Source organism: Bidens hawaiensis, unplaced genomic scaffold, assembly GCF_021521415.1.
Source record: "Bidens hawaiensis isolate Kalapana, Puna unplaced genomic scaffold, B.hawaiensis_p1.1 tig00018425_1, whole genome shotgun sequence".
NCBI classification, from domain to species: domain Eukaryota; kingdom Viridiplantae; phylum Streptophyta; class Magnoliopsida; order Asterales; family Asteraceae; genus Bidens; species Bidens hawaiensis.
Window position 1 is genome coordinate 52,957 of NW_027492783.1, and position 26,572 is coordinate 79,528.

The 26,572-nt window shown below is 34.6% G+C and overlaps 3 protein-coding genes and 1 pseudogene across 4 annotated transcripts; 2 read left to right on the plus strand and 2 right to left on the minus strand.

Annotated features, from left to right (window-relative positions):
* The first annotated feature begins 258 nt into the window (after positions 1-258).
* On the plus strand, positions 259-4,441 carry LOC143556026 (uncharacterized). Its single transcript, XM_077045462.1, has 4 exons — positions 259-544; positions 2,825-2,968; positions 3,055-3,260; positions 4,160-4,441. The coding sequence occupies exons 1-4, from the start codon at positions 303-305 to the stop codon at positions 4,318-4,320; spliced, it is 753 nt and encodes a 250-aa protein (XP_076901577.1). The 5' UTR covers positions 259-302; the 3' UTR covers positions 4,321-4,441.
* A 3,117-nt stretch (positions 4,442-7,558) lies between these two features.
* Positions 7,559-12,790, minus strand: LOC143556035 (uncharacterized). 2 transcript variants are annotated; one of them, XM_077045471.1, is made up of 4 exons: positions 12,474-12,790; positions 10,891-11,169; positions 10,676-10,813; positions 7,559-9,237 (listed from the first exon to the last, which is right to left on the minus strand). In XM_077045471.1, exons 1-4 carry the CDS (start codon positions 12,774-12,776, stop codon positions 7,702-7,704), a joined length of 2,256 nt encoding a protein of 751 aa, XP_076901586.1. In that variant the 5' UTR covers positions 12,777-12,790; the 3' UTR covers positions 7,559-7,701. The 2 variants fall into 2 exon arrangements, with proteins under 2 accessions (XP_076901586.1, XP_076901587.1); XM_077045472.1 differs by lacking the exon at positions 12,474-12,790 and adding an exon at positions 12,338-12,370.
* A 10,154-nt stretch (positions 12,791-22,944) lies between these two features.
* On the plus strand, positions 22,945-23,373 carry LOC143556041 (calcium-binding protein CML38 pseudogene; annotated as a pseudogene).
* A 265-nt stretch (positions 23,374-23,638) lies between these two features.
* LOC143556027 (protein LYK2-like) lies at positions 23,639-25,070 on the minus strand. The gene has a single exon (XM_077045463.1). The coding sequence runs from the start codon at positions 25,060-25,062 to the stop codon at positions 23,704-23,706; it is 1,359 nt and encodes a 452-aa protein (XP_076901578.1). The 5' UTR covers positions 25,063-25,070; the 3' UTR covers positions 23,639-23,703.
* Between the last annotated feature and the right edge of the window lie 1,502 nt (positions 25,071-26,572).

Below are 26,572 nucleotides of genomic sequence, written 5' to 3' on the forward strand. Positions count from 1 at the left end.
TTTAATGTATTTTTACGCAAAATTTTAGCCCAAGTTTAATATTGGTTGTTAACCGAAATTAACCGAACCGAACCATGCACACCCCTAAGTTAAGTTACGTCAAAATTAGTGCAAATTCACTTTTGCCCAACGAGGGCCTACACACTCATACATTATATGTGCACACTGCAAGCAGGTAGTAAAATTATTAATGAAAGCATTTTAATGGTTTATATCATGAATAAAAATATGAATAAAATGTATATATCTTATTTACATATTTTCTCTTTTGATAGTAAATAAAAGATCAATAGTACACAATAATGGCGGACTATCACTTTGTGTACAAAGATGTTGAAGGATCAACAACTCAATGGGATGATATTCAAAGAAAGCTTGGAAATTTGCCACCGAAGCCGCCTGTGTTCAAGCCCGACCCGTTTACTCCTGCTGAAGATGAAGATTCCAAACCAAAAGACACGAATTGGATTGACAGCAAGACCGAAGAACAGCTTGAAGATCTTGAAGATGATCTTGATGACAATTGGTTTCTCGAAGAATACAGGTACGATTCTTAACGAACTGAATGTTTAGTGAACTGAACTGTTCGTTTATTTAATAAATGAACAAACATGAGCAGAGCTTTTTGTCCATTTTAGGGGTGTGCGTGGTGCAGTTCGGTGCGGTTTTTGGTTAAAACCGAACCGAAAGCCGAAACTTCGGTTTTAGTATTTGAAACCGTTCGGTTTCTTTTTTTTTTTTCCGTTTTGGTTTCGGTTTGGTTTCGGTTTTTTCTTTTTTTTTTTTAATTTGATCTTGAAAATTTTAGGTCAAAAGAAAGTTTTAAAAAAATAAATAATTTAGGTATAAATAATTATGTTAGTTGTAAAATAATAGACTATTAAACATTTTACCAACAATATTTAAGTTACATGTTTATTAAATTCTTATAAATTACTTAATATAAAATATAAAATAACAAATATTTAGGAATTCGGTTTTTATTATATAGCAAAACCAAAACCGAACCGTTAGTTCCTTTTTTACAAATAATAAAACCTAACCGTCGGTTTTTGTTTCGGTTCGGTTTTTTTGGTTTGTTTTTTTTTTGGTTTTTTCGGTTTCTTGCACACCCCTAGTCCATTTAGTTAAATGAACGATCATGAACACAAACACATGTGTCGTTCGTTTATGTTCGTGAACGTTTGTTTATTTAATAAGCGAATGAATGTGAACAAAACTTTTTGTCCATCTAGTTAAACAAACAAACATGTAGGGATGTATGCAACCTGTTAAGTTTCGGGATAAGGCCAGAGTTGACATCTGTTGTTTCTGCAATATGCATATAATCTATTAAAACTGTGATATCTAAAAAGTCGCATCACTGAATATAGAATTTCAAAACATTGTAAGACCGGGTGTAGTGGGCGTTTTGCCCACCCAAAAAGCCCCAAAGCGCCCGGGAACATCGCCCCCCGGGGCGCTTTGGGTTGAAGTTTGGTGATGGGCGTTGTGTGGGAAGCACTGGATGGGGGGAAGATGGGGGAATGTGATTGGTGGGTTTTTATTTGTTTTTTTTTATAATTAATAATAATAAAATAATAATAAGGTAATGACTGGTTAGGGCTCCATCCACTACACCCTTTTTTTTGAAAACGCCCCTATGGTGACGTGGCGCCACATGGCGCAAAACGCCCCCATAGGGGCTCCATCCACTACACACGGTCTAATAAAAAACATAAACGAAATAAGGTGAAGGAAGATTATAGAATCACAAAATGCGATGAAAAAAGTACTTGAGAGGTGAGAGGCGGGATGTTTGTGAGATATGATTAAAGGTTTGTGGGTTTTTAAGGCATGTTGAGGGGGGGGGGAAGAAATTCACCAGAAAAGTTTCGAACACGGGTCATGGCAGTTTAACAAGCAATAGATAAGCTACTAGGCCAGCACAAACTTTTGATTTATTCTACCCAACTTTGTTATTGGGTTCAGTGTTAAAAAACAATGGGTTCGCCTGAACCCGATATTATGAATGTTGCCCTGCCCCTGAATTTTGTGGACTTGCTACAATTTAGTCTTGTTTTTTTGTTTTTTCCCTCCCCAACAGATTGATGTCCATGTTTACTTTTAATAAGTGTTCACTCGCTTATGTTTGTACATCTATGTTTAGTTAGGTATTTTCGTTTGTGTTGTTTATGACTGCTCGTTTATACTATTAAGCATAGTTGTCAGTAGCGATGATAGCGGGCACTATAGTGCGCTACGTAGCGATGCGGCTGTAGGCCGCTATATATTAAATATCGGTCATTTGGCGTGATTATAGCGGTATTTAGGGTTTTTTTTTTAATTTTTATTTCATTTTTTAATATAAACAAAATGTAGAAACCTATTTTTTGGGCTTGTTTTTAGGCTTGTTTATCAACCAAACAGCTGCACCTTCCACAAGTTCCATCGTAAAAGCTTATTTTGTGAATATAAACCCTATTTATTTGCTTAAAAATTTTCTACTCCTTTATTGGTAAATATGAAATAGAGGTCACTATTTACCGCTATTCGCTACGCAGCATATAGGTGACCCGTCGCTATTTACCGCTATTCGCTATTGACAATTGTGCCATTAAGTAACAGGCGAACATGAACACACTTATTTTCTTAATGAACAAACAAGAAAACCTTGTTCGTTTATTGTTCATGGTTGATTGTTTGTTTGGTTAAGTAAAACCGTTTACAAGCCTAAATACAGGTGCTTAAAAATTATACAGTGTTCATTACCAAATTTCAAGCTTAAAAATTATATAATTATGGCTTTAAATTATTTGTTCTTATATTTATTTTCTTCTTAAAGGAGAAAGAGGTTAGCAGAGATGAAGAATAGGGTCAAAGTCCCAAAGTTCGGGTCAATCAAACCCGTTTCCGGGTCAGATTTTGTGCGTGAAGTGTCACAAGCCCCGTCAGATGTGTGGGTGGTTGTTATCTTATACAAAGACGGGTATCCTTATTTAACTCGTGTTTTAAACTTTTAGTTATATTGATTTTATTTTGTTTGTTATTAGTAGTTAATTAATATTTAAATAGGTACCCTGAATGCGGTGTCCTGTTGCAATGTATGGAAGAACTGGCAACAATGTACCCCGGAACAAAGTTTGTTAAAATAATATCAACCGACTGCATTCCTAATTACCCGGATCGTAATCTCCCAACAGTATTGGTTTATAATAATGGTGCTGTGAAGGCAAATTACGTTGGTTTATATACTTTTGGTAGAAGATGCACTCCTGAAGGTACATTTTCTTTTTGACAATTTGATATGTTATTCACAGTTATCAAATGCGCTAGGCGCACTCAAGGTGTGTAGGCCTTGCATGGGGCCTAGGTGCAAGGCGCCAAAAAAGTGAGGGCCTGAGAAAAAAAGAGCGCACTTAATTAAAAAAATTAAAAAGTATATTATGTATATGAAAAATAATACTACTATTCTTCAAAACAATTCAATGTTGTAAAACTCGCTAGGCGGTCCCTAGGCTGCCGACCCCCTTGTAGGGAGTACTCCTGGAGTACTCGGCTTGTACTCGGACATGATAAATATAACATAAAATGATTATTGGATATTATATATATGTTAAGACAAGCATAATTCATATGAAAAAAAAAACATAATTCAAAAAATTCATGTTTTGTTGTTATTTTTAATTTTTTATTAAAATTAAAAAATAAAAATTGGTGGCCGAGTTGACCTTGGAGGCCGAGTAATCCCGAACCGAGTTGGACCTTGGCGAGTAATGGTGGCCGACGGCAAGGTTGATGACCGAGGACCTTGGAATCGCCGATTCCTAGGCCTTGGAATCCGACTTTTACAAGTTCAAATACAGTAAACAAAAGCTATATAACATTTAATATCATTTATTTAGTACCAAAGTTTTTCCAAGATAGTCAAGGTTCAAATGTAATTATGCTATAACTTGAATAACAAAATGTTCAATGTAATTCCTTTGACCTCTTGCGTTTCTTTTGCTTGGCTTTTATCTTCTCATGTTCTTATCGTAGGCGCCGAAGCGCTCACCTAGGAACTACAAGCACATTTATTGCGTTTCTTTTGCTTGGCTTTTACAAGCGCTTTTAATAACTATAAATAATGTTATTATTTTATTGTCTTTAAATTGCTAAATTTATTGTGTATGTGTAGGTGTTGCTATGGTTCTGTGTCAGTCAGATCCTGTGCTTAATGATGGGCAAAGTGAAGGTGAAGCTTCTCGAGAAGCGGTTCTAGAAGGAGTTCGGAGGAGGTTTATTGAGAATGTGGTAGCACAACATGAAAATGATGATGATGGGTATTCAAGTGACTAGAATCTTGGTCTGTTTTTTTAGTTTTCGTGTTGAATCTTCGGTTGTTGGTACGATGTTTAAGGTTATTGTTATGTACTGGATTTTTGTTTGTTGTTTTGGAACTATGAACTTTTGCTTTCTGCATAAAGATGATATTTGCTAACCAGTTTCCTGTTTAACTAATATTTTTACTTGTTTGACACATCATCAAAATACAACCATTTTAAGGAATGACATACATTTGAAACTAATGATTCAAATAAACTCGCCAGCTGCAGGCGAAAGCTGATACATGATTTATGTTTGACGCAATTGAAGTACTTGTGTACGCTGTATGTGGCATCACAAATGGTTCAAGTAGCTTGTTGCCAAACAGGTACTCACGGCCTGAAAATTATTCTTAGTTTGCAATCTCCTGTAACAATATCACACCATACTCAACTACTGCATGTAAACTGATAATAATATGTGACCTCACCTGTAACATCCCGTTTTCTAGTTTTGGTTAATAAATGAAAATACAAGTTATTATGAGTCGGGCTAGTTGGGTAAACGGATATGGGTTATGGACTTGCGTTAGGAAAGAAAGAAGGAAAGACCATGGGCTTAAGCCCATGATCCATAAATATATAAACCATTAATCACCATTTAATCCTCATTCTCACATATTCCTTACACTACCAAAACACACACTTAAACTTCTCTCTAGCTCTCTCATTTCTCTCTAGCCGAAACCAAGAAAGAATCCGAGCACCGACCTGAGGTAATGATAGTATGTTGATGTTTTAGCTTAAACCCGTTAGATATAGCCACGAAACAACAATCCGACACCGACACCGTTAAACCGTTTAAGTCACGAGATCCGGGTGGAATCGGGTATAAACCGAACCTATGATGAGCTTAGGGGTCACCCTAGCTCAGATCTGGATCGAACGGGACGAAAAATGGTGAAAAAACGAGTTAAAACTCGTTTTTTCCGGCGAATCCGCGGTTTTCCGGCGGCTTTCCGGCAATGACGACGCCGGAAAAGTGTACGAGGATAATAATATGTCAGGGAATGTTCTCTACATTCCCTGACACTCTGACCTAACCCTAGTTCGCTATGGGAACTTAACGAATTGGAAGGTGATTCGTTAGTGGAGCACAACGAACTAGCTCTAGTTCGTCTCTGATTCGTTAGGGAAAAAGGGTAACGAATTACCCTTGATTCGTTGTGACCAGTTCGTTAAGGGAGATAACGAATTAGATGGACTAATTCGTTATATGGACTGGTTCGCTATGGAACTGATTCGTTAAGGAGTCCAGTTCGCTATAAGGTCCAATTCGTCATAAGGACCAGTTCGTTATGAGGCCTAATTCGTTACAAAGCCAGATTCGTTATAATAGTTAATTCGTTATGAACTCTCATTCGCTAAGGACTTAATAACGAATCAGAACTTTGAAAGAATGACAGAACAGTCCCTGGACTTAGAAAAGAATGAATTAATTACAATTAGACCCTTGAACTTTTGAGTTAGCGAATTAAATAATGATTCAAATTGTAATGGAAAATGTGTTACAACGGTTAATGGAAATAAATTTTTTTCAAGCTGACGTGGCAGCTCGACCCCAGCCAGGGGCTCTGCCCCTTGGACCTTGCTAGGGGCTGCCGCCCCTAGAACCCTGCTGCCAGGGGCACTGCCCCCCGGACCCCTGTTCGTTGTGGGTTATATTAACACTAGAAAGACGATATAAGTAGTGATATTTAATTGATACGTGTAATTGTTATACAGTTAGTCGTGCACAGCTCAAGAAAGGAATTACCATAAACGGTGAACGTAACCGCATTCAGGTGAGTTTCTAGCCCCATTCCTTGTTATGTTTTCGGGGCTGTGTGCATGCTCGATGTGATTAGTTAATACACTTATCCTAAGTGATAAGTGTATGCCATATATGTGTTATGTGAAACGTATGAATGGTTTCTTGCTAGTACATGAACGATCTTCGGAATTTCATGTATTGCCAGGAAATGGTTAATGTTATATGTATGTTGTAAGATAAAGAATGAATGATGTATGTATGAAACTTACAATTATGTATATAGAAAAGTATGTTAAAAATTTATGGAAGAAAGGGTACCGGACCCTAATAATATCCGAGGATGAAGGGCACCGGACCCTAATAATATCCGAGGATGGAGGGCACCGGACCCTAATAATATCCGAGGTATGTAGGGCGAATGCTCTTTATAACGTAAGGTTAGATATGTATGTGTATGAAAGATTGATGGACAGGTTAAGTATGTAATGCGTACCTACGGGCACGTGTATGTGTATGTAAAGTAAGTTGTGTGATTAACTAGAACTCACTCAGCGTAGCTGACTTTTAGTATGCACGCAGGCAAATAGGTTGAGGCAGCTAGCATGATTGAAGACACATGGCATGGAATCGAAGATACTGGCATCTCGAAGAGATGTTGTGATGTTTTAAAGACTATGTTTCATGTTTAAATAAATTTGAATGTTTGTTAAGACAAGATTTGACAGTTTTGTAAGATATTATGGTTGAAGTTTTATGTTCCGCGCAAAGTTTTAATTAACTCTGATACTTAGAACTGTGTTTATTAGTAAATCCAACACCAAATTAGGGCTACCGGTAACGGGCCTTACATCACCTCCTGAAACCACCTCGCATTCAAACCATTTTGAATTGGAAGGTTTAAAATAAGGAACCGTTCGACAACTTGGGGGCGTGCTTATGAATCCGGATTTCCATCTGTATTTACAAATGATGGTAAACAAATTCAGAATGGCAGCGGAAGTGATGGAATTGTACCTTAAGATTACCACTGAGTTGATCCTGACAATTTCCAACACCGGATCCGTTCCTACAATGTCAAAATAAAAGATCAAGAGATGCCAGAACAAGCTTCGATTCGCACCCGTGGGCTGTTCTTTACTGCATTATCGACGATGAACGGCCCGCACCTGTTTTACTTGCCTTCTGCATTGAAAGTTTGAAACGGGCCTCGACTTACCTATTGGTTTTATAAAGTTATTTGCTTATTAATTACTCGTAGTCAAAGTTATTTATAACGCGCAGAAATCATTTTTTTAACGTTATTTGTGAGCAAGAATCTTGTTTTACTCATATGGGAGTTAAAAGTCATGACAGCAGACGAAAACTGAAGTAACTAAACTTAAAAGACAAACTTACAACACGTCTGTAACGTTCAAGTCATTGTATGAAGTAGTCATCGCATTGCGTATATTGTACGTTTAATAACGGTATAAATGGTTGTAGGAAAGCTGTTTTTATTTGATATAACAGAATACTTCAAGATGAAGTATTTCATACTTTTATAATCCCATATCCATATCTATACATACAAAAGCTTTAGAGAAACAAATGCCAAATCTCTAATCATTTTTTCATACTCATGGCTTCTCTTGTCACAAGCTTTATCCCCCTAACCCACAACTTGGCAATTTCTAACCCGCCATCACAAACAAAATGCACCTCTTTGTTCTTCACCGTCACCACCCGAAACACCCCTGCCATGTCAGCACCACTCTTCTTCCTCCGACACCTCACAAAACCAACACTGGGTCCCACCTCCGCTTCTCGACAAACCACATTTCGACTACTCGACTCTCCCCATCTTAAAACACCTTCACTAGTCATTCTCAAATCCTTCCTATGCAACCCGCCTCTTCCTCCCTTCGTATATTTCAACACGCTCTCACCACGAAGAACTAGCGCCCTGGCAAGCTCGTTTAATATCACACACTCTGCGGTGTTCTCAGTGTGTTTTCTCGCAAGCGAGAGTGCGGTTTCCCCTTTCGAGTTCTTGTAACCACAAACCGATCCACACGAGATCAACACTTCACACATTTCACTATTGTTTTCCCTTGATGCTAACATTAGAGGCGTGTATCCGTCCCCATCGGGGACGTTTACATCATACCCTCTACTGGTCAACAGTTTGACCGCATGCACGTCACCATGACGTGCAGCATAATGCAGAGGGTAAAACCCTCTAGCGTTTTCGCTACCCTTTTCTAAAGTAAACTCAATCATTACTTTCTCAAACATATCCGAATTCTCGTTTATTTTCGATAAAGAAATCGCGGTCTCACCCATTTTATTCATTAGCTTAACGTCACACCCCGCGTAGATTAAAACCCTAAAGCTTTCTATATACCCTTTCATTGCAGTCACCATAACCGCGGAAAACCCCTTTTCGTCTTGCTCATCGAAATCAACATCGTCTCGGGAAACCAAAGCTTTTAAAGCGTGTACATCGCCCGAATGAGCGACATACATCAAAGGCGAAAACACTGATAAGTTACTAGACACGGGTACTGTACCCGATCTAGTAACATCCAACACGGCTTTTTGAAAGCCGAACGACCATCGGTTTGACTCGGCTATAGACCGAGCGGACTGCCCGGTCAAGTTAGTCAAACCGAGGTCCGCACCAGCTTTAGTCAACACTTGTAAACACTCTTCCTGTTTATATTTAGCACATATCATTAGAGAGGTGTTACCATTGTGTTTGGTTTTAGAATTAATATCACACCCAGAGTCTATTAACACTTGAATGATATTATTAAACCCAAGACGTGCAGCCAAGTGTACGGGTTGGGTTTCGTCTTTACGGGTGGTTTTGATCGGGTATTCTATGTGGGACCCACATTTTATTAAGGTTTTAACCGCTCCTATGTTGTTGCAAAGTACTGCGTGATGTAAGAGAGTTCTACTGTTGTGACACGTGTCTATGGACAAGTGTTGCAGTAACATTTGTAATATGGAACCAGTAGCTTCAAAGTACTCCACTGCACACCAGGTGATTGGATACGGGTCGGATAGTCCGGTTCCGACCCGTATTTCGTCACCTGATGTTGGATCCCAGGACCATGCTCCTAGTTGGACCTTGATGTTGACATTTACACCCATCTGAAAATAAATAAATAAATAAATAAATAAAATTAATAAAACATGCATGTGGCAGAAAAAGACAAAAGTATATTGTCGGTTGACTGGCTAAATGGACTGAATATATTTGTAGGGGTCAAGTTGGACTATTGTAAAATAATTTTTTTAAAGATTAATATACTATATATATATTTTCTCATAAATTGATGGTATGCAATATATGATTTAACAAAATGATGCAATTTCAATAATAGTCTAGTTTGGTTTTATGCATAAAATGCAGTTTTGAGTGATTTCAGCCCGTTTAAAATGTGTTTATGTTTGAAGGCTTGAAGCCAGGGAAACGTGTCGTGTTTTGTCAAACAGACGATGATGAAGTTAGTTATGAGAAATTTAACAAGTTCATTGAAGGCGGACACGACATGTTTAGTAAGAGTTACAAGACACATTTAGCATGATCAAATTTTACAAGTTCAAGAACATGATTAAATGTAAGTTCAATAACACAAAAACACGTTTAACACGGCTATTTAAACGAATTTAAAATAACTTTGAAAGACTTTATGGCAAGCAAATGCGACTAGAGTTAAAAATTAGAAAATATACTAAATTATATATATGTAAAACTTTGTGGTTTTAATACACTGGTCTTGAAACTATGTTGTTTTTAGTCTTTTATATACCGGTCTTCACACACTCCGACACCAACCACTTAACCCGTTTAACACAATTACTTACACGGGTTATGTGCGTCATAAACAGGTTAGGCCTATTTACATACAAGTGTCGGTATTGTGTCAGCCCATTTACCCATACCCATTTGGCCATTTAACTTCATCTGAATATAACCTGAATCAGATATATTCATAGGAAGATTGGTCAAAAATGTCCCAAGTCTAATAAATAATATAGGGCCCTAAATAATATCTCAATATCCAATTATTGCAGTCAATGCCAGCTGGAAATATTTTGTACATTCCGTATTTGCTTACTTTGTAAATAATATTTAGGAAGAACACTGACAGATTTAGTAGGGACATGGGTGACATGTTCTATAGTAGTGAAATAGAATAAGATCTACAGTGGTAATGGATAAGATGTATTATTATTATTATTATCCATTACTTGACAAATGCAGTTTCTGAATTTTTTGTGATATTTGCAAAACCATGATGATGCAAGTACCATATAATATAAACAAACATCATCAATGGCTACAAAACTCCAGCTGTTTAATAGTTGTTGTAACTTGTAACAAAGATACTAAATGGCCCAAGAATCTTGAAAAGATAGTGTCAAAAGGAGTTGTATCTAACAGTGGGGTAAACTTGGACTTGGTTTTCTCAATAATCCAAATATAAGTTAATGGTTTTATATGAAATTATTTAGCACTTTTTAATAAGATGTAATTGATTAGTGATTAGACTTTAGCCCCCCCAACTAGATTGAGAAGTGTTACCTGCAACAGCAGATTAACAACCGCAACTTGTCTACTAACAACGGCTGCAACGAGCGGCGTGCAGTTAGTATTTGTATGTAGTGAAGGCTTAGATGAGCAAAGCAGCACTCTAGCAGATGCATTTATATCCACACCACACTGTCATTACAAATCACAATCATATCATGTTAATGTTTGTTAATAACCAACCGACCGACATATTGATGTTTACGTACCTTTAAGAGAACATCAACCACATCGATAAATCCTCTGCAACATGCAATGACAAGAGCATGCACAGCAATATGGGGCCTTATAAGATCAGAAGCCATTAGCGACTCGATAAAACTGCCACCGCGCCCGTGACAGCTGGCTTCTAGTAGAGCTTCCTCACAACACGGTTGAGAGGCACCGGCTTTGAGTAAGATCTCAAAGATCTCAAGGTGGCCCTCTCTCACAGCCGCTGTCATTGAATATCCTCTAAAAAGCTTCTGATTCACATCGGCTCCTCGGCTCTATTATTACCAAAATAGCAACAAAAAAGTGTCATTTTGCAAAATGGACAAACAAAAAGCAAACTGAAACTTAGTATATAAAATTCTTTTTAATCATTCTTTATAAAGCAGATCAACAGTTACAAATCACAAGGATTTCCATGTAGTAAATTGAATGTTGTGAACACATTCTCATCAAGTTATCGGTCCTGTATTGCTTATTAAACTACAACTCCTTACTAGTTTAAATGTGTACTATTAAGCAATAAGTCAACTGTTGCATTAATAATATTTAATATCAAACTTTGAACTAATACAGGATTAATGTTATCAAAATATAAGCATATATCAACTCAAAACATCAATGAAACCATAAACCTACAGCAGGCATTGTTCTTCACAAGTCATAGAAACAGTTGATGCATAATAAGCATAATTTCCAGCCCTAAATCGACTTACTGGCCACAATTGTTCACATTTAGGAGTGAGCAATAACCGAACCGAACCAAAATTAACTGAACTGAAATGTTCACATTTCATATATTTCTAGCTTTTATACCTCCATTTCATGAATTTCATGTTTTATACCACCATTTCATGTTTTTAACAAACCAAACCGAAAACCGAAAAACTAACCAAATAAACCGAACCGATTGTTTAATTTGGTTGAGGCTAATAACCGAACGGTGGAATTAATTTTACATTATATACTCAACCGAAAACTGAAATTAACCGAACTGAACTACTCATATTTTCGTATATTTCCAGCATTTATACCTCCATTTCATGTATTTACACATTCTTTTTATTTATGCATCCATTTCACATATTAACCGGAATTAACCGAACCGAAAACCGAAAAATTACCCGAATAAACCGAACCGATTGATTAATTTAGTTGAGGCTAATAACAGCTAACAACTAAGTAATTGTACGTTATACTGATAGAACTAGTACGATATAATAACATTATATCTCTGATCAAAATTCAAAAGTGTAATTAACTTAATTATTTATTTAACAGCATTTAATGCAGAGTTTACAACTCCGTTCAAAATTCAAACTCTGGCGATCTGATAACAACCGTAATTACCGGAACTAAACTAAATAATAATAATAATAATAATAATAATAATAATAATAATAATAATAATAATAATAGTCAACAAATCAAATTCAAATTCTATACCAGTAACTTCCTCACGAGCTTCACATTTCCGGTATGTACAGCAACAAACAAAGCATAATAATAATAATAATAATAATAATAATAATAATAATAATAATAATAATAATAATCAACTACTCACATTCAAATTCAATACCAGCAACTTCCTGACGAGCTTCACATTTCCGGTGTGCACAGCAACGAACAAAGCAGTGACGTCAGACATAAACTCGTGGTACTCAAACCGCACCACATTCTCCGACTCATCAACGCAGATAACCTCCGGCGTACGGAGCTTGACGGAAACAGTACCGACGAAGTTAACGTCGACGTAAGGATCGTCGTTAATGACGTCAAATGCGGTTGTGAGATCGGTTGAGTTGGAGGCTATGGTTTCAATGAGGCGTTGCGAGACTTCGGCCTCGTAGTTGACCGGAAATATCTGTTGTTTTGTAATCATATCTGGAAATTTACACACGGTCACACTAGAGGTTGAGTAATATATGATATTAATATTAGATAGGTGTCCGCGCGATGCTGTGGAAAACACGGCTTTGATTATCACATTACATGTTTATGTGTGTTTATTATTAAAGTTTAAATTGTGAAACCAAACTGGAACCATGCTGTTAGTAATGATTCGGTATCAATTTTCAATTGTTGAGTTTGGTTTTGGACGACAAAAAATCAGCATTAACGGTTGGACTCGCAAGTTTAACTTAAAACCATCAAAACCGACACTGAACACTCCTACGTAATATATTAATTTATTTAAAATGAAAAAAATTACAACAATATCTTATCCAAATTAAAGAGAATAAAATGCTCGTTTTTATGGTGCAATTTGTTTATAAAAATATTAACTTATGAAGAGGCTATAGTCGTTTAAAAATCATGGGTGAGAAGTTAGTTTACAAGTTAAATTAAAAACATAATATGGTTAAAGATGAGGGACCAAACTTGTAAGTTGAATGAATTGTATTTATCCTTACTAACACATGTACATCATGCTTTAAGTGTTGTAAATTACTTAAAAATGAGTGTCTTAATTTGCCCTTGTTTGATGTATTATATATAGTATAGATATCTAATCTTCTTAAATGGATTATTATTATTATTATTTAATGGGAGGAAGGTTCTCCGGTTTTAAAGCACTAGCAGCATCTTTTTCTTCTTAAAAAAACAGATTTCTTTAATGTTTGATTAAACGAGTTTCAAACTAAATTTTACATCAACAGATCCGTATCCTTCTTCCAATAAAAAATCTTAAAACATTAACTTGAAATTTGGGGAAAATATTATAATGCCGTTAAGTTTTTTTTAACGGGGACATTGAGGGTCAGTTTTTTTAAATTTGGGACCGTCACTGTGATAAAATGAATATAGATTATTATCTGCCAATAACATTCGATAGAGATTATTAAAATCTAATTAACCTTTTTTTTCTTACATTTTTTTTTGTTTTTGATTTATAATAACTTTAAGTTATGATTTTTTTCTATTATTTTTAAAAATTTTTTAGGGGTTTTAGATCTTAACTGTAAACCTCTAAAAAAATTCAAAAAAAAAAAATTCAATAGATCATTACTCAAAGTATAAATCAATATATATATATATTGCATTTGTTGTCGTTGTTCATAAAAAAAAACCCTCGAAACCCATTCTGACCCAAACCAAAAAACCCTATTTTAATTGACTCATTCTGACTATAACCTGTTTTGACTTGTGACCGGTTTGAACCGACTCAACCCATTTGCCAACCCTACGCTTCAAGGTATTGTTTGTGTAACATGTATAGTTTAATATTTTAAGAATACTATAAATAAATTTTTTTATTATAAAATAACTTAGTTAAAACAACTAAATAAGTCCGGTTTGCTAACTATGGTAACCGATGTGTGAAAAAAAATAAAGAACAACTTAAATAAAGTTTGTATTGAAGCGTGGATAAACATATTGTTAGAACACTCATTTTATCAAAACTAATTATTATTCTTATTAATTTTATCTAACTTTTTAAGCTTGAGGACATGATTTAGGATTTAGAGCATTCACATGCTATCTACCAAATAGTGTGAGTGGGGTTCTTATAACGTATGCATTGGTATACGGTGTTCTGAGTAAGTAAAGAGAAAATGTAGTGATTTTTCAGCATATTTGAAAATAGATGTGTAAACTTTAACTTATTATGAAAGTTATATAAACCTTTACAATTCCAACATTGGTTTGTGGCTTGATTCATTCTCTGCCAATGGTGACACCTCCTTCTGCGCACATTTGGAATCACATTTCAAATTTCTACCATCGTTATATCACCAGTGAACACTGTAATAGTTTAGGGACCATTCATCCTTAAATTTGAAAAGACCCATCAAACAGTGAACAACGTAAACATTCCTCGTGTTCTCGTTATAACACCAATATCATCATGCGTGCATTCGAAAACTGTGTGCATCAGGGAGCTTACGAAGACCAAAGGTGACCTAATTACCATTTTAGGTATAAAAAGACAGAGAACTTACTCAACAATGCAATGAACACAAAACTAACTATTATGTCATCTTTTATTATTAAAAAACGAACGATTCATGTTTATTTGTGTAACACGTTGATAACTAAACCTACGTTTATCCAATCCTACAAAATAAAAACAACATTGTGTTAACAAAATGAATAAGTTTGTGAGAAATCTTGATCAACATTACATGTCTAAATTCTAATTACATGAAGTTTTATCAATCATATAATTCAATTATTCCAAAGAAAACGCAGTCCCTTATGACTTAGGTGCGATTTTGTTTTGGACCTTACTAGAATTATGGTCTATGGTATTAATTTAATATATCATATACATCTTGTTGCCTTCCAAAAAAGTGACAAAAGTTTTATACTTACATTGCAATATATATATATATATATATATATATATATATATATATATTATTCAAGGTCTAGTCAAACCTCTTGAACTACTAATAAGTTGTTAAAATCAAGATGTGGATCCTCTAAAAGTTTTAGGTATGAAGCGTACCATAATACTATGATGTTTCCGGGGATCTTGGCTTAGGCCATCTCAAGAGATCTTTATTCTTTAGTTTTCTATTACTAAGTTCCAAAAAGCGCATGCTAGAGGTACACAAGATTTGGTAGGACGATGAAATGTAAAAAATGTGTTTCGATGATACACGCGTTGAGGGTAAACATGCGATCAGTTTATCTCGAGATCCTAAAGTTGAGTGCAAAATAGTGATATGTTAATCATACATGTATGTGTGTATGTTATGAGTAACTACAATCAAACTAGCAACAAAAAGTGTTTGTCGCCTTTAAAGTTCAATAACTATGTTAAATATAAACAAGACTGGTAACCATATGGTGCAACTAGCGTTGTTCTTGTTCTTAGCAGTTTCTCAGCCATTCGAAGAACTCTATTCAATCCTTGTAAATCCTTTGATTCGATTTAGGTGTAGCAACAATATTAGAATGTAAACTTATGCAAGGAAGTACACGTATTCGTTAACAACGTCGTATACTTGTATTAAGGCATTGGAGCATGATTTCACGACAAAAATCGGATTATGTTACATTTTACTTTTATAAAATGTAATAAGTTCCCTTTGCATGGTAAAAAAATCCTAGAAATATAATGTTACATAGGTAGATTTAGATTAAGGGGGTGTTTGGGATTTCCTTATTTCACATCCTAATATCTTTTCCCATAAGTTAATAAGTTACAACTTTTTAACTTATTAACTTCTCTCCTCACAATAAATTACAATACCCTTTAACTTTTCCAAAAGTTAATAAGTCATAAGTTGCTCAGAATAAGCAATCCAAAACACCCCCTAAAACAACTTACGCTATTACATTTTTTTTTTATTTTTTTTTATAGAATACACGCCGGTATGTTACTAAGCAACTGGGCTCTATGGCATTTTTAAATTTGTTTAAATTATATAAGAATCGGTTTAAGACTTTAAGGTTGCTCCATCGGACTAGATATCAACACTCCTTTTCTTTTGGTCGAGTTATATATAGCTATATTTAATAAGACCTTAACTAAATATATAGATCTTGGGGAAAAGTGTATAAAAATATAAAAGCTATATGAGTGTATCCAAAGACAATCGTATGTTGTAAGATTGTTGGCATCAAAGTGCTTTGAAGTCAAATAGTCAAATGGTCAATACTTTGACCAGCCACAGTGCATGTTCAAGGGGTACCCCTACCACCTTTCCTGCTCTTATTTACTTTGTCACGTGATCTTTAACTTATTGACTTATTTCAGTCATGATTTAGGGTATCACGATATTTATTCACATAAAAGACCTATCCAATTAAATGAGTCAAATATTACAATTACAATGTACTATTATTACCAAACCTTACCACTCTAGAATTTGAGAAGGAATTTTTATTTTTTATTTTTTAACGAATTTTCATTAACCACCAAACTGTATAGTAAAATATCACCGGTTGATAGTTACATCCGAAACATAATACAATCAAATTACGTACCAATGTAAGCCACCACAAAAACAAACACGACCACTTACACACTGAATGTCATCCATTTCTCTATGTTATTGCCTCCTTATTTTATTGATTCCGAACCCATAAGTATCCCGACACTTTTATGCGATCCACCATACAACAATGGCTCGCTAGTTTCCCAACGAAAACCACATCGTTCCTTAATTGTAACGAGACAAATAACAAGGAATATTTTAGGCTTCCTCTTTGGGAATCTTGTAAACTTGTGCATATCCAATATATCACGAAAACCAAATGCATAAAAGGTCAAAGATTTACACCACCATTGTGATATCACCTACCAAGTTGTTTGGGCAAAGCTACAAGTCACAACAATATGCTCCGATGACTCTTCCATCTCGTCCCAAATCGAACAAAGGGTCAAGGAGACATTTACGTTTCATCCTGTTAACGACACCTAGGATGGTATTCATCTTTATAGTTGAGAACTTTCGCTAGAATAATATTGTGTTAATTTTTTTAAAATTCACTACTTAAAAGAATCAGAACATGTTAACTAATGATCAATTATTTTAGTACTTGCTTTTTGTAACAACATTTACCACTTAAAAGAAATTTTATATAAAACACATTATATTTTTATGAAAAAAGATATGACTTTGTTAACTGAATGCACGACATTTAACATATATTAAAGTACACGCATCAATATTATATAATTAGTATAAAACTTTCACGATTAGTTAATTTATTGAATCATCCCATCAAAGTCGCAATAACACTAATATATGTTCGAGATAGGTGTAATTATCTTTATTTTTATCTTTATTATATATAATACATCAAATAATAGCAAATTAAGACACTAACTTTTAAAGAATTTACAACACCCAAAGCGTTATGTACATCTCTAAGTAAGGATACATTTGTCTTTTACACCCATAAAACTAAAACTCATGTTAATTTGCTTTTTATCAAAATAGTTACAAGTATTGTACCTTAACTTTACTTAAATTTTGTTAATTAAGAAAATAGTTACAACTTTAATCCCTCATGATTACCCACTTTTTACTCAACTTTAATTTTTTTTGGTTTTCTTCATGTATGCCTTACAAAAATAAGATTAAAATTTTTTCGAACATACCTATTTAAACGTGCTTATTTTTGTTGACATTTTAGTATAAATTTTTATCAAAACAAATAAACGGTTTAAAATGTACAAGTCATTACCGCATGAAATTATGCATGAATGTACACATTTCTAAAGGATAAAATTTACAATTTCATGTTTCATTTAATTACATATCTAGCCCTTTATCTTTTTTATAAAAAACATAAACAAACTTATTACAATTCAAAGTTTAAGGAATACTTACAACTTTGAACCTTATTATTATCTAAATATTACTCAACTTTAAAAAATTTTCTTCCATGTGTTTTATAAATATAGATTAAAAGAACTTAAACTATATAAATATCAAAATAATCAAGACGGACTTGAGGTTGAGCTTGGATTGAAGTTTGAGTTGAGCTCAAGCTAGGCTTGGCTTGCTAACGACCTTTACGTATTGTTTCCCGCTGCATTGCGCAAGCACCAAATTAGTAATTTTAAAAGGACTACATAACTCAGACTTAGAAATGGGCCACGACCATATGTGCATCATGTTTTACTTTGAATAGGCCTGCTATAGTTTGATTATGGGCGTTTGTAAAGTCCAAATCTAAAACTGTTGGAATAAAATGGCCCAAAAAGTAATTCATTATAATTTTTGTAAACTTGTTAGAATCTTAGGTGGCTTCAATCTCTTTTTTCTTCTTACCATTTTCCAACATCTTAAATTCCATGGTTTTTTTAACGACACTTGAACACACGTTTATAATCAATGATATTCATAACTAAATAGTGTGATTCAACTCTCGTGTTGCGTAACAATGCATTCTTGAGTTTTTTTATTTAAACGATTAGAAAAGAAAAGATAGGAAAATTTTTCATTTTTCATTCTTGAGTTTTTTTTATTATAAGAAAAGAAATAGAATGGAAAGAAAACTTAGACCTTTTTTCTTCAAAACTTTCCGGCTAAATATGGCATGATTGTGAAGGAAAGTATATAACTCATTACAATATTACTAATTTATCCTATATTAATTCTTTTTTCCATGTTGTTATGAGAACATAATTGTAAAGTTACAAATTTTTCCCTAACTTTTCATTCCGATCTAACTTAAGAATGTAATTAACATTTTCTTTTCTTTATTTTAACTCGAGAATTCCTTTTAAGTATATAATTTCTTTTCCTTTCTTCCCCTATCCAATCTTATCATTTTTTTTCCTTGTATTCTAAACCCGCGAATGCAGTAAGGGACGCCGTGAGAATTCGTAGGATTCAGTTATAAGGGTGGCGGGAGTGGGCATGAACATAGAAGCCGATACTGATTGGTATGAGCAGGAACATCGCCCCGCCTTCTGTGTTACGAGAAAATGAAGTCGTCACGGAGATTAGTTTCCGGATAGCATGCCGAACAAAGACGAAAATGGAGCAACAGGAAGGGAGATCAGGATGGAGGTTGGATTTTTGGTCGGGAAAGAGGAGGCACACCACCCCGCCCATCTAGGTACCGGGGTGCAGGATGGCTCCTTTTACCCTAAAGGAAACGGTATAACTATGATATCTATTAGAAGTTTTGAAGAGGTATGAATATATTCCAATTCATCACTATTTTAATTTTTAAAGTAACTTAAAAGTCTGGATGAAATATTATACACTTGGAAAATAAAATCATACAAAGAGTTGACAAGGAACACAAGTCCCTAATTTAATGTACTTTAATTAATAAACTTGGTTTTGGCCAAATAATAGTTTTATTGGCCAACGGTATATTAACTGATTGTTTAATAAATCAACTAAAAGCAAATCATATCCCACAAGTTATGTGCTTGACATAAAAGAAAACTTTTTTACGTCATAAAATCAATTTTTATAAACATTTCACGTCAATCTATCAAGTTATATGATGATTATTTTGAACTATGGTATGAAGATTTATTTGATTTAACTAAAATTAAACAACGGTTATTTTAATTATACTTAAATAAAAAAAATCGGTTAAACATGTCACTGTTATAAAACTTTGTTAACTTAAAAAAAGTTTAACCCACCACTGGATTTGCTAGTCCCGACCACCTACTTGATGCAACCAGCACCACCACCACCACCACCAACGATCGTTTTTGTCTCATAAACCACCCACCCGACACCATCTGTTGCCGCCACCATGGTCGTTGTCAATACCATGTGGTGTTGTTGCTTCTGCCTCCACTGCTGTCATCCGCCACAACCACCCCAATCACCTCCTCGTCACTGCTGCCATAACCCCGTCACATCCGACAGTCGTGGCTATTTTTTTTTCTTTTTAGACAAAAATATAGGGCATAAATTTATTTTGCTATTTTTTTTACTAGAATGACACATTTTATACCGAGTGTATTTTTGTCATGATATACTCCTTATGTGCACATTTAATAGATGCACCATTATTTTTTTCTTTATTACGTATGCTTCCTTCGTGTATAGAGAAAAATCTAGAAGGCAGGCTAAATTAAAGGTCGTATATTATACAGGAAAAAAGATCGACGACTAACTCATTGCGTACCATAGTCCATTTAACGTATAATTTAAGATAATCATAGATAAAGAATATCATCCTTTTATTTAATTAAACAGTAGGAAGAAAAATCAAATAATTATCATATTCGTAATTCATAAATAATTGTATCTTCCCTTTGTTTTCAGCAAATAATTAATTATCAGAATTTATTTTATCACCTATATTACGGGGGTCGTTTTATATTATTCGTTTTTAATATTTATCTATTTTTTGATTTTTTTTTTATTTTATGAAAGTTAATAATATACTTATGGTTTGATATTAAATTGTTTTATAAATAAATGAGATTTTATAACCCGGATTAAAAGCTATATGAGTTTGATTGGACCCAAGACTCGTTTAATATTTTTACTATAAAATTGGTTTTTTAATTATAAATAACATATATCTTTTTTTAAATAAATCAGATATTAAATTTTAGTATATATTTTATAGGATTTTTCTATCAAATATTTGGTGAGATTAGTTTTTAATTTAATGAGATGTTATAACTCGTTTAGAAAATATATGGGTTTGATAAGACCCATACCCGTGAATTCGGGTGAAATGCATGAGAAGCCTCAATTTAAAAATCAAGCAAGTCTGGTGACTCCAAAAAAAGGGAGAGCGACCACATCGCGACACGTAGGATTTTTATGTTTATATTATAGATTAATTAGCCGACACATGAAGGTGGTCCACAGTGACTCACAGAGCCCGAGGAAACTAGAGATTGATATCTAGTAGAAAAAGTTTTGCGATTCAAAAGGGGATAGCGGCGCAGCTTGTTGCTTGCTTACCTATTATCTAGTTGTAGCTTGGTTTGTGTTAAATGTTAATAAAAAAAATTCCACTTGGTTATAATAATAATAATAATAATAATAATAATAATAATAAACTTATTAGACTTTTCTTCCGATATTATTAGTAAACTAAATAAAATATTGTTACTCTTTAAGAACCTTAAAGAGTGAGGAAGATTCATGTCGACAAATGCGAAAAGGCGGCACAATCTTGTCCATAGACATTCGTTGCTCAAGTGGACAATTGGTAGCTAGGATATTTGACCAATTTATGAAACCTAAATGCTGGTTAAGAATATGATTGTAGTTATATTGTACTTTAGTAAAGAAATAACATGTGGATAATAAATATATAAAAATAATCACTAGAAGTTTGTAATTTTTGTTGAGCGTCAAACTAATAATGAACTGTTTGAAATTTCGTTTTACAACTTGAACTTGGCTATTGATTCTTTTTTTTGAAAGGCCAAATTTTATAAAAAGCCAAGAAAGAATCACTAAATAGAAAATTAACTAAATTGAAAACGCCACAACTTCTCCCAGTCAAACCCAATCTCTTGTTCCGATTACACACCCAAAGGAATGACATAATCAATGACATAATCTTGATGTCATTTATTACCATCACCATCGAAAACGTCTTCTTATTAAATAACATATTTAACCAAATTTCTCAATACGTAACCGAAACAAATGCTTGATGATTGATAGACCAATAACTTACAACAAAGTCAAAATGCTTTAAAAAAAGATAAATTATTGACGGCTAAAATTTATAAAACATAAAAGACGTCATTTTATCCGTCTTTAAATGATTTTGACAAATACTAGGTCGATGGTCATGGTTTTAATGATACAAGTAACATATTTATTTATTTATTATTTTGGATAATAACTTAAAACACCATGTAGTTAATAAATATAAGCAACTAATACTAGGTCGTTGTTGAACTTTTGCTTCTTATAAGTGGCCCATTTTCCTTCTTTAATATTATTGGTCAATAAAAAAAAGAGTTGATAAATATAAGCAACTAATCTCTATTTGTGGTCTAGTGATAAGATGTTTGGGTTCTTTAGTAGAGACCCAAATTTTAATTCTGTGTATATCACTTTTGGTGGATTATGACAATGAAGAATTTGAACTAGGTATTGCGAGGTTATCAGTTCGAATCCCGAGTTCACCGGGGTTTTAGTCCAGTGTGTGTCACGACAGATAGTTATGTTCTTGTGGCGTCACAACGATTGTCAAGTGACAGCTGGTGATATGGTTTCCTAGGGAACACCAAAACCAAACTCTAAAACCAATGTGGGCCCATTAATACAACATAGTATGACCAACGTGAGACAACGAGACTTTCCAAATTTAAGGAGTACAATGACCTAACACAAAAAGTCGTCGTTTTAAAAACTATAACTTATTAAAATTTAGGATAATATACATATATACCCACGTGTCAATTTTAATGTCACGAGTTGCACTATTGTACTTCTATTTGATGTCGGTGTCTCTTTCGAAGATGTTTCCTTTAGTCTAATCTTCTTAAAATTCCAAGTCAATACACAACCCGTGTACAAAACGCGGGTGACATATATACATACATCATATACAACTCTATATATATCTTAATGCACCATCATTTCATGCAACTTCACTTCTTAAAATTCTTCACTAGAACACTTATGAACATGGATAAACAACAACAATTTAAACGCGTATTTGGACACATTGACATAAACGGAGACGGGAAAATATCCCCACCCGAGCTACAGACTTGCATAGGAAAGATTGGGGGTGAGTTGTCAATTGAGGAAGTGGAGATGGCAGCAGAGTTGATGGATTCAGACGGTGACGGGTTGTTGAGCATGGAAGATTTGGTTAGAGTTGTGGAAAGTGCGAATGAGGAGGAAACGATTAATGATTTGAAGATGGCTTATAAGATGTATGGAGAAACCGAGGGGAGCGGGTGCATAACACCCAAAAGCTTGAGAAGGATGCTTAGCAAGTTGGGCGAGTCGAGAACCGTTGATGATTGTAAGATGATGATTGCTAAGTTTGATGTCAATGGTGATGGTGTCCTCAGTTTTGAGGAATTTCGGGAAATGATGGTGTTGTAGTTACATATATATATTTGTTGATCTGATTATGGTGTGTACATATTGTTTTTATTCTTTGATTGGTATATACTAGCAAACTTTACTCTATACATAGTACTTTATAGTGTGTCAAATCAATTTTGATAGTGTATATAAATCATAATCTGATTCATTTGTAACGAAACATTCATTTTATTTATTTTATTGTCATTTGCACAATTGTTTGTATGAGTTTGTGTAGACTTCAGGATGGTACTTTCCTTTCTCATGTATGATGTATGAAGCAAAACAAGCTAATACTCATTCTATAATATTTATGCAACAAGCAACTAAATGTCACAAACAAAATAACTAAAAATCATTTACATCTTTTATTGGAAACGGCTGTGCTACAAGCGGCCTGCAAGAACTTTCTCGTACGACCACTTGCTCCTCCCTCTCTGCCACCAACTCCGACAACTTCACCACCACATCTACGGCATTTGGCCGCTTAAGCGGGTCCTCATCCACACATGCTCTAGCAAGGTTCGCCAACACCATCACTACATCAAACGAGTAACTCTCACCCAATGCAGTATCCATCCATTCCTTTAGCTTATCTTCAACGTTACAAGATTCAAGTATAACCTTGATTTCATCAGATAAACGAGATTCACCGTCGTTATTGTCGGATTTAACCCACCTAATTGGTGGCTTTCCCGATAATATTTCAAGCAAAACAATTCCATATGCGTAAATATCCATACTTGGGGTACTAGTAGCATATGGACTTGAATGTTCAAGTTCAGGTGCTATGTACCCTTTATCCCACATAATGGGATAACTGGATTTTAAGTTTCCCGAGAAAGGTACTTTCTCTGGATGAATTTCATCCTTGACACACACGTCCATACCAAAGTTACCAACTTTGGCATGGAATTCTTCGTCTAGGAAAATATTCCGACTCTTGATGTTTTTATGAACGTAACTCGGATTAATTATTTGTTGCATGTATTGTAAGGCAGTGGCAACATCTAAACATATCTTTAGTCTTTGGTTCCATGTCAAGAAACAAGAACATGAGGCAATGAAATGGCTTTTCATTGCTAAACCTCCATGAATCCAATCTTTTAAAGATCCATTTTTCGCAAACTCGAATACCAAGAATAAATCACTAGTTGTGGTGATTGATCCATGGTTATCCGTACCCGAACAAACACCCAAGAGTCTGATTATATTCGGGTGAAAACGGGTCATGCCTTGGAGGAGCTCAAACCGGATCTTGGAAATGGTCTCATGATCTGTGAACTTGACCGCCATGTTTTTCCCTTTGAGGCGGCCATGATATACTGATCCCTCGATAAGGTTGGTGGATGAGAAATCAGCAGTGGCTATGTTTATCTCATCCACCGTGTAACTCTCCACCACCCCTGCAGCAGGCTTATTCGCTGCAGGGGTGGTGGGGAGGACATGATCATCTAAAGATTCTATCTGGGATTCGAAAGAAACTTTCTTCTCGCTTGCGGTTCTCACACTTAAATTCAATTGTTGAAGCTCCAAATTGACACTTTTATTGCATGATGAATAACCTTCCTTTGTGCTCTTCTTCCTCTTCATGCACACGATAACATAAAATGCCGATGCTACAACCAAAATGCATATACCTAATGCAGCCAGACTAACTGCGATATAAACTCGAATCTCATGCTTTCTCGATTTGGAATGACTCATTTCGAAATGGTATACGCGACTCGAAAGTAAAGAAAAACTTAGTAGAAAGGTGAAAACTTTGTATCTACTTAATATAAGTGAGTTTGAAGGCACTTGCAATGTTATGTATGTAATAAGAATATAGTGTGAAACCCTAATCCCAAGTTTTAGAGGGCCAAGAACTAGATCAAGATTGATCATGGGTTTTGTTTTCCATAAAGATTTAAGATAGATAGAACGGATGAATGAACTAGTATATGGTGACACCGGCCAAACCATTTGAATTGAAAAAAGTGATGAATAATCCACATGCAAAGCATTTTGATTGATAAGTGGAATCCAGAGAAAAAGTTGGAATTTGGGACCAAATGAGATGTGTAATTCATTTGAAAATTATGCTAGAGATTTGTATGATGTTAATTTGACACTAATGGTATAAATATAAAAAATGTGTATTGGTTTTTATTAATGCTAATTATCGTTTTTTGGTCGCTGACGGTCTCAGTTAAAAAATTGGCTACTGATGGTCACACTTTTAACGTATTTGTGCCCAACGGTGTGCGGCTAACGAAATCTTAATGTCATTTCCTGCAGGACGCTGGAAATACGTTTTTTTACCGGAAAACTCACATTTTTTCCAGAAAACTCAACATTTTTTGTCTCAAACATCTTTGTAACCTTAGATCGGATCGATCCTTAGGAACTCTTGTTTAGTAAAAGCCCCAATTATTTAGGTCGCCGGAACCCTAGAATCATTGTCGAAATCGATTGGTGGTGGTTGGTTGGTCATGAGTCAGTTGGTGATGGTGTTCAAGTTGAGTATACCGGCAAAAATGTGCCTTTTCTGGCCAAAATCGTTTTTCCGGTGACCTACAAGTAGCAGCGTTAGGATTCTGTTAGTCACAAGCCGTCGGGAACAAATACATTAAAAGTTGGGACCGTCAGCAGCCAATTCCTTAATTTGGACCGACATCGACCACAAAATAATAGTTAAATTAATAAAAATCAATACACCTATAAAAACAATTAAAAGTATCGAATAAGTGTGTCCAAATCTATAAGTGTCACTAAACATAAGATATAATATTGTTCTATTTTTTTATTTTTTTAATGTTTAAGTTTATATTTATCTCCATGTATAATAAAGATATATATTGTATGCTATAATAAGAGATAAATGTAAAATAATATACAAGTCATGTATAAAAAAAGTTTGGCTCATATCTCAACACTTAAGTTTGTGAATGGACAAACATCCGAGGTTGGTGGGTGTTTGAATCTGCACGTGACTACACATGCTGCACATTGATCTGGCTTAAAGCTAACTGATCCCAAAAACAAGTACATGAGAGAACTATAAAGAAAACGCTAATACTTTTAAGAATATGTTTGTAAACTACAAATGCAAAATATAACTTCTTAGAAAGTGTTATCCTTAAAAACTGTTTACTAAATACTAAGGACTGAACGAGTGGATCAATCGAGCCGGCCGGCCTCAAACTTGATGTATGTTAAGGCATTGGGTACGTCA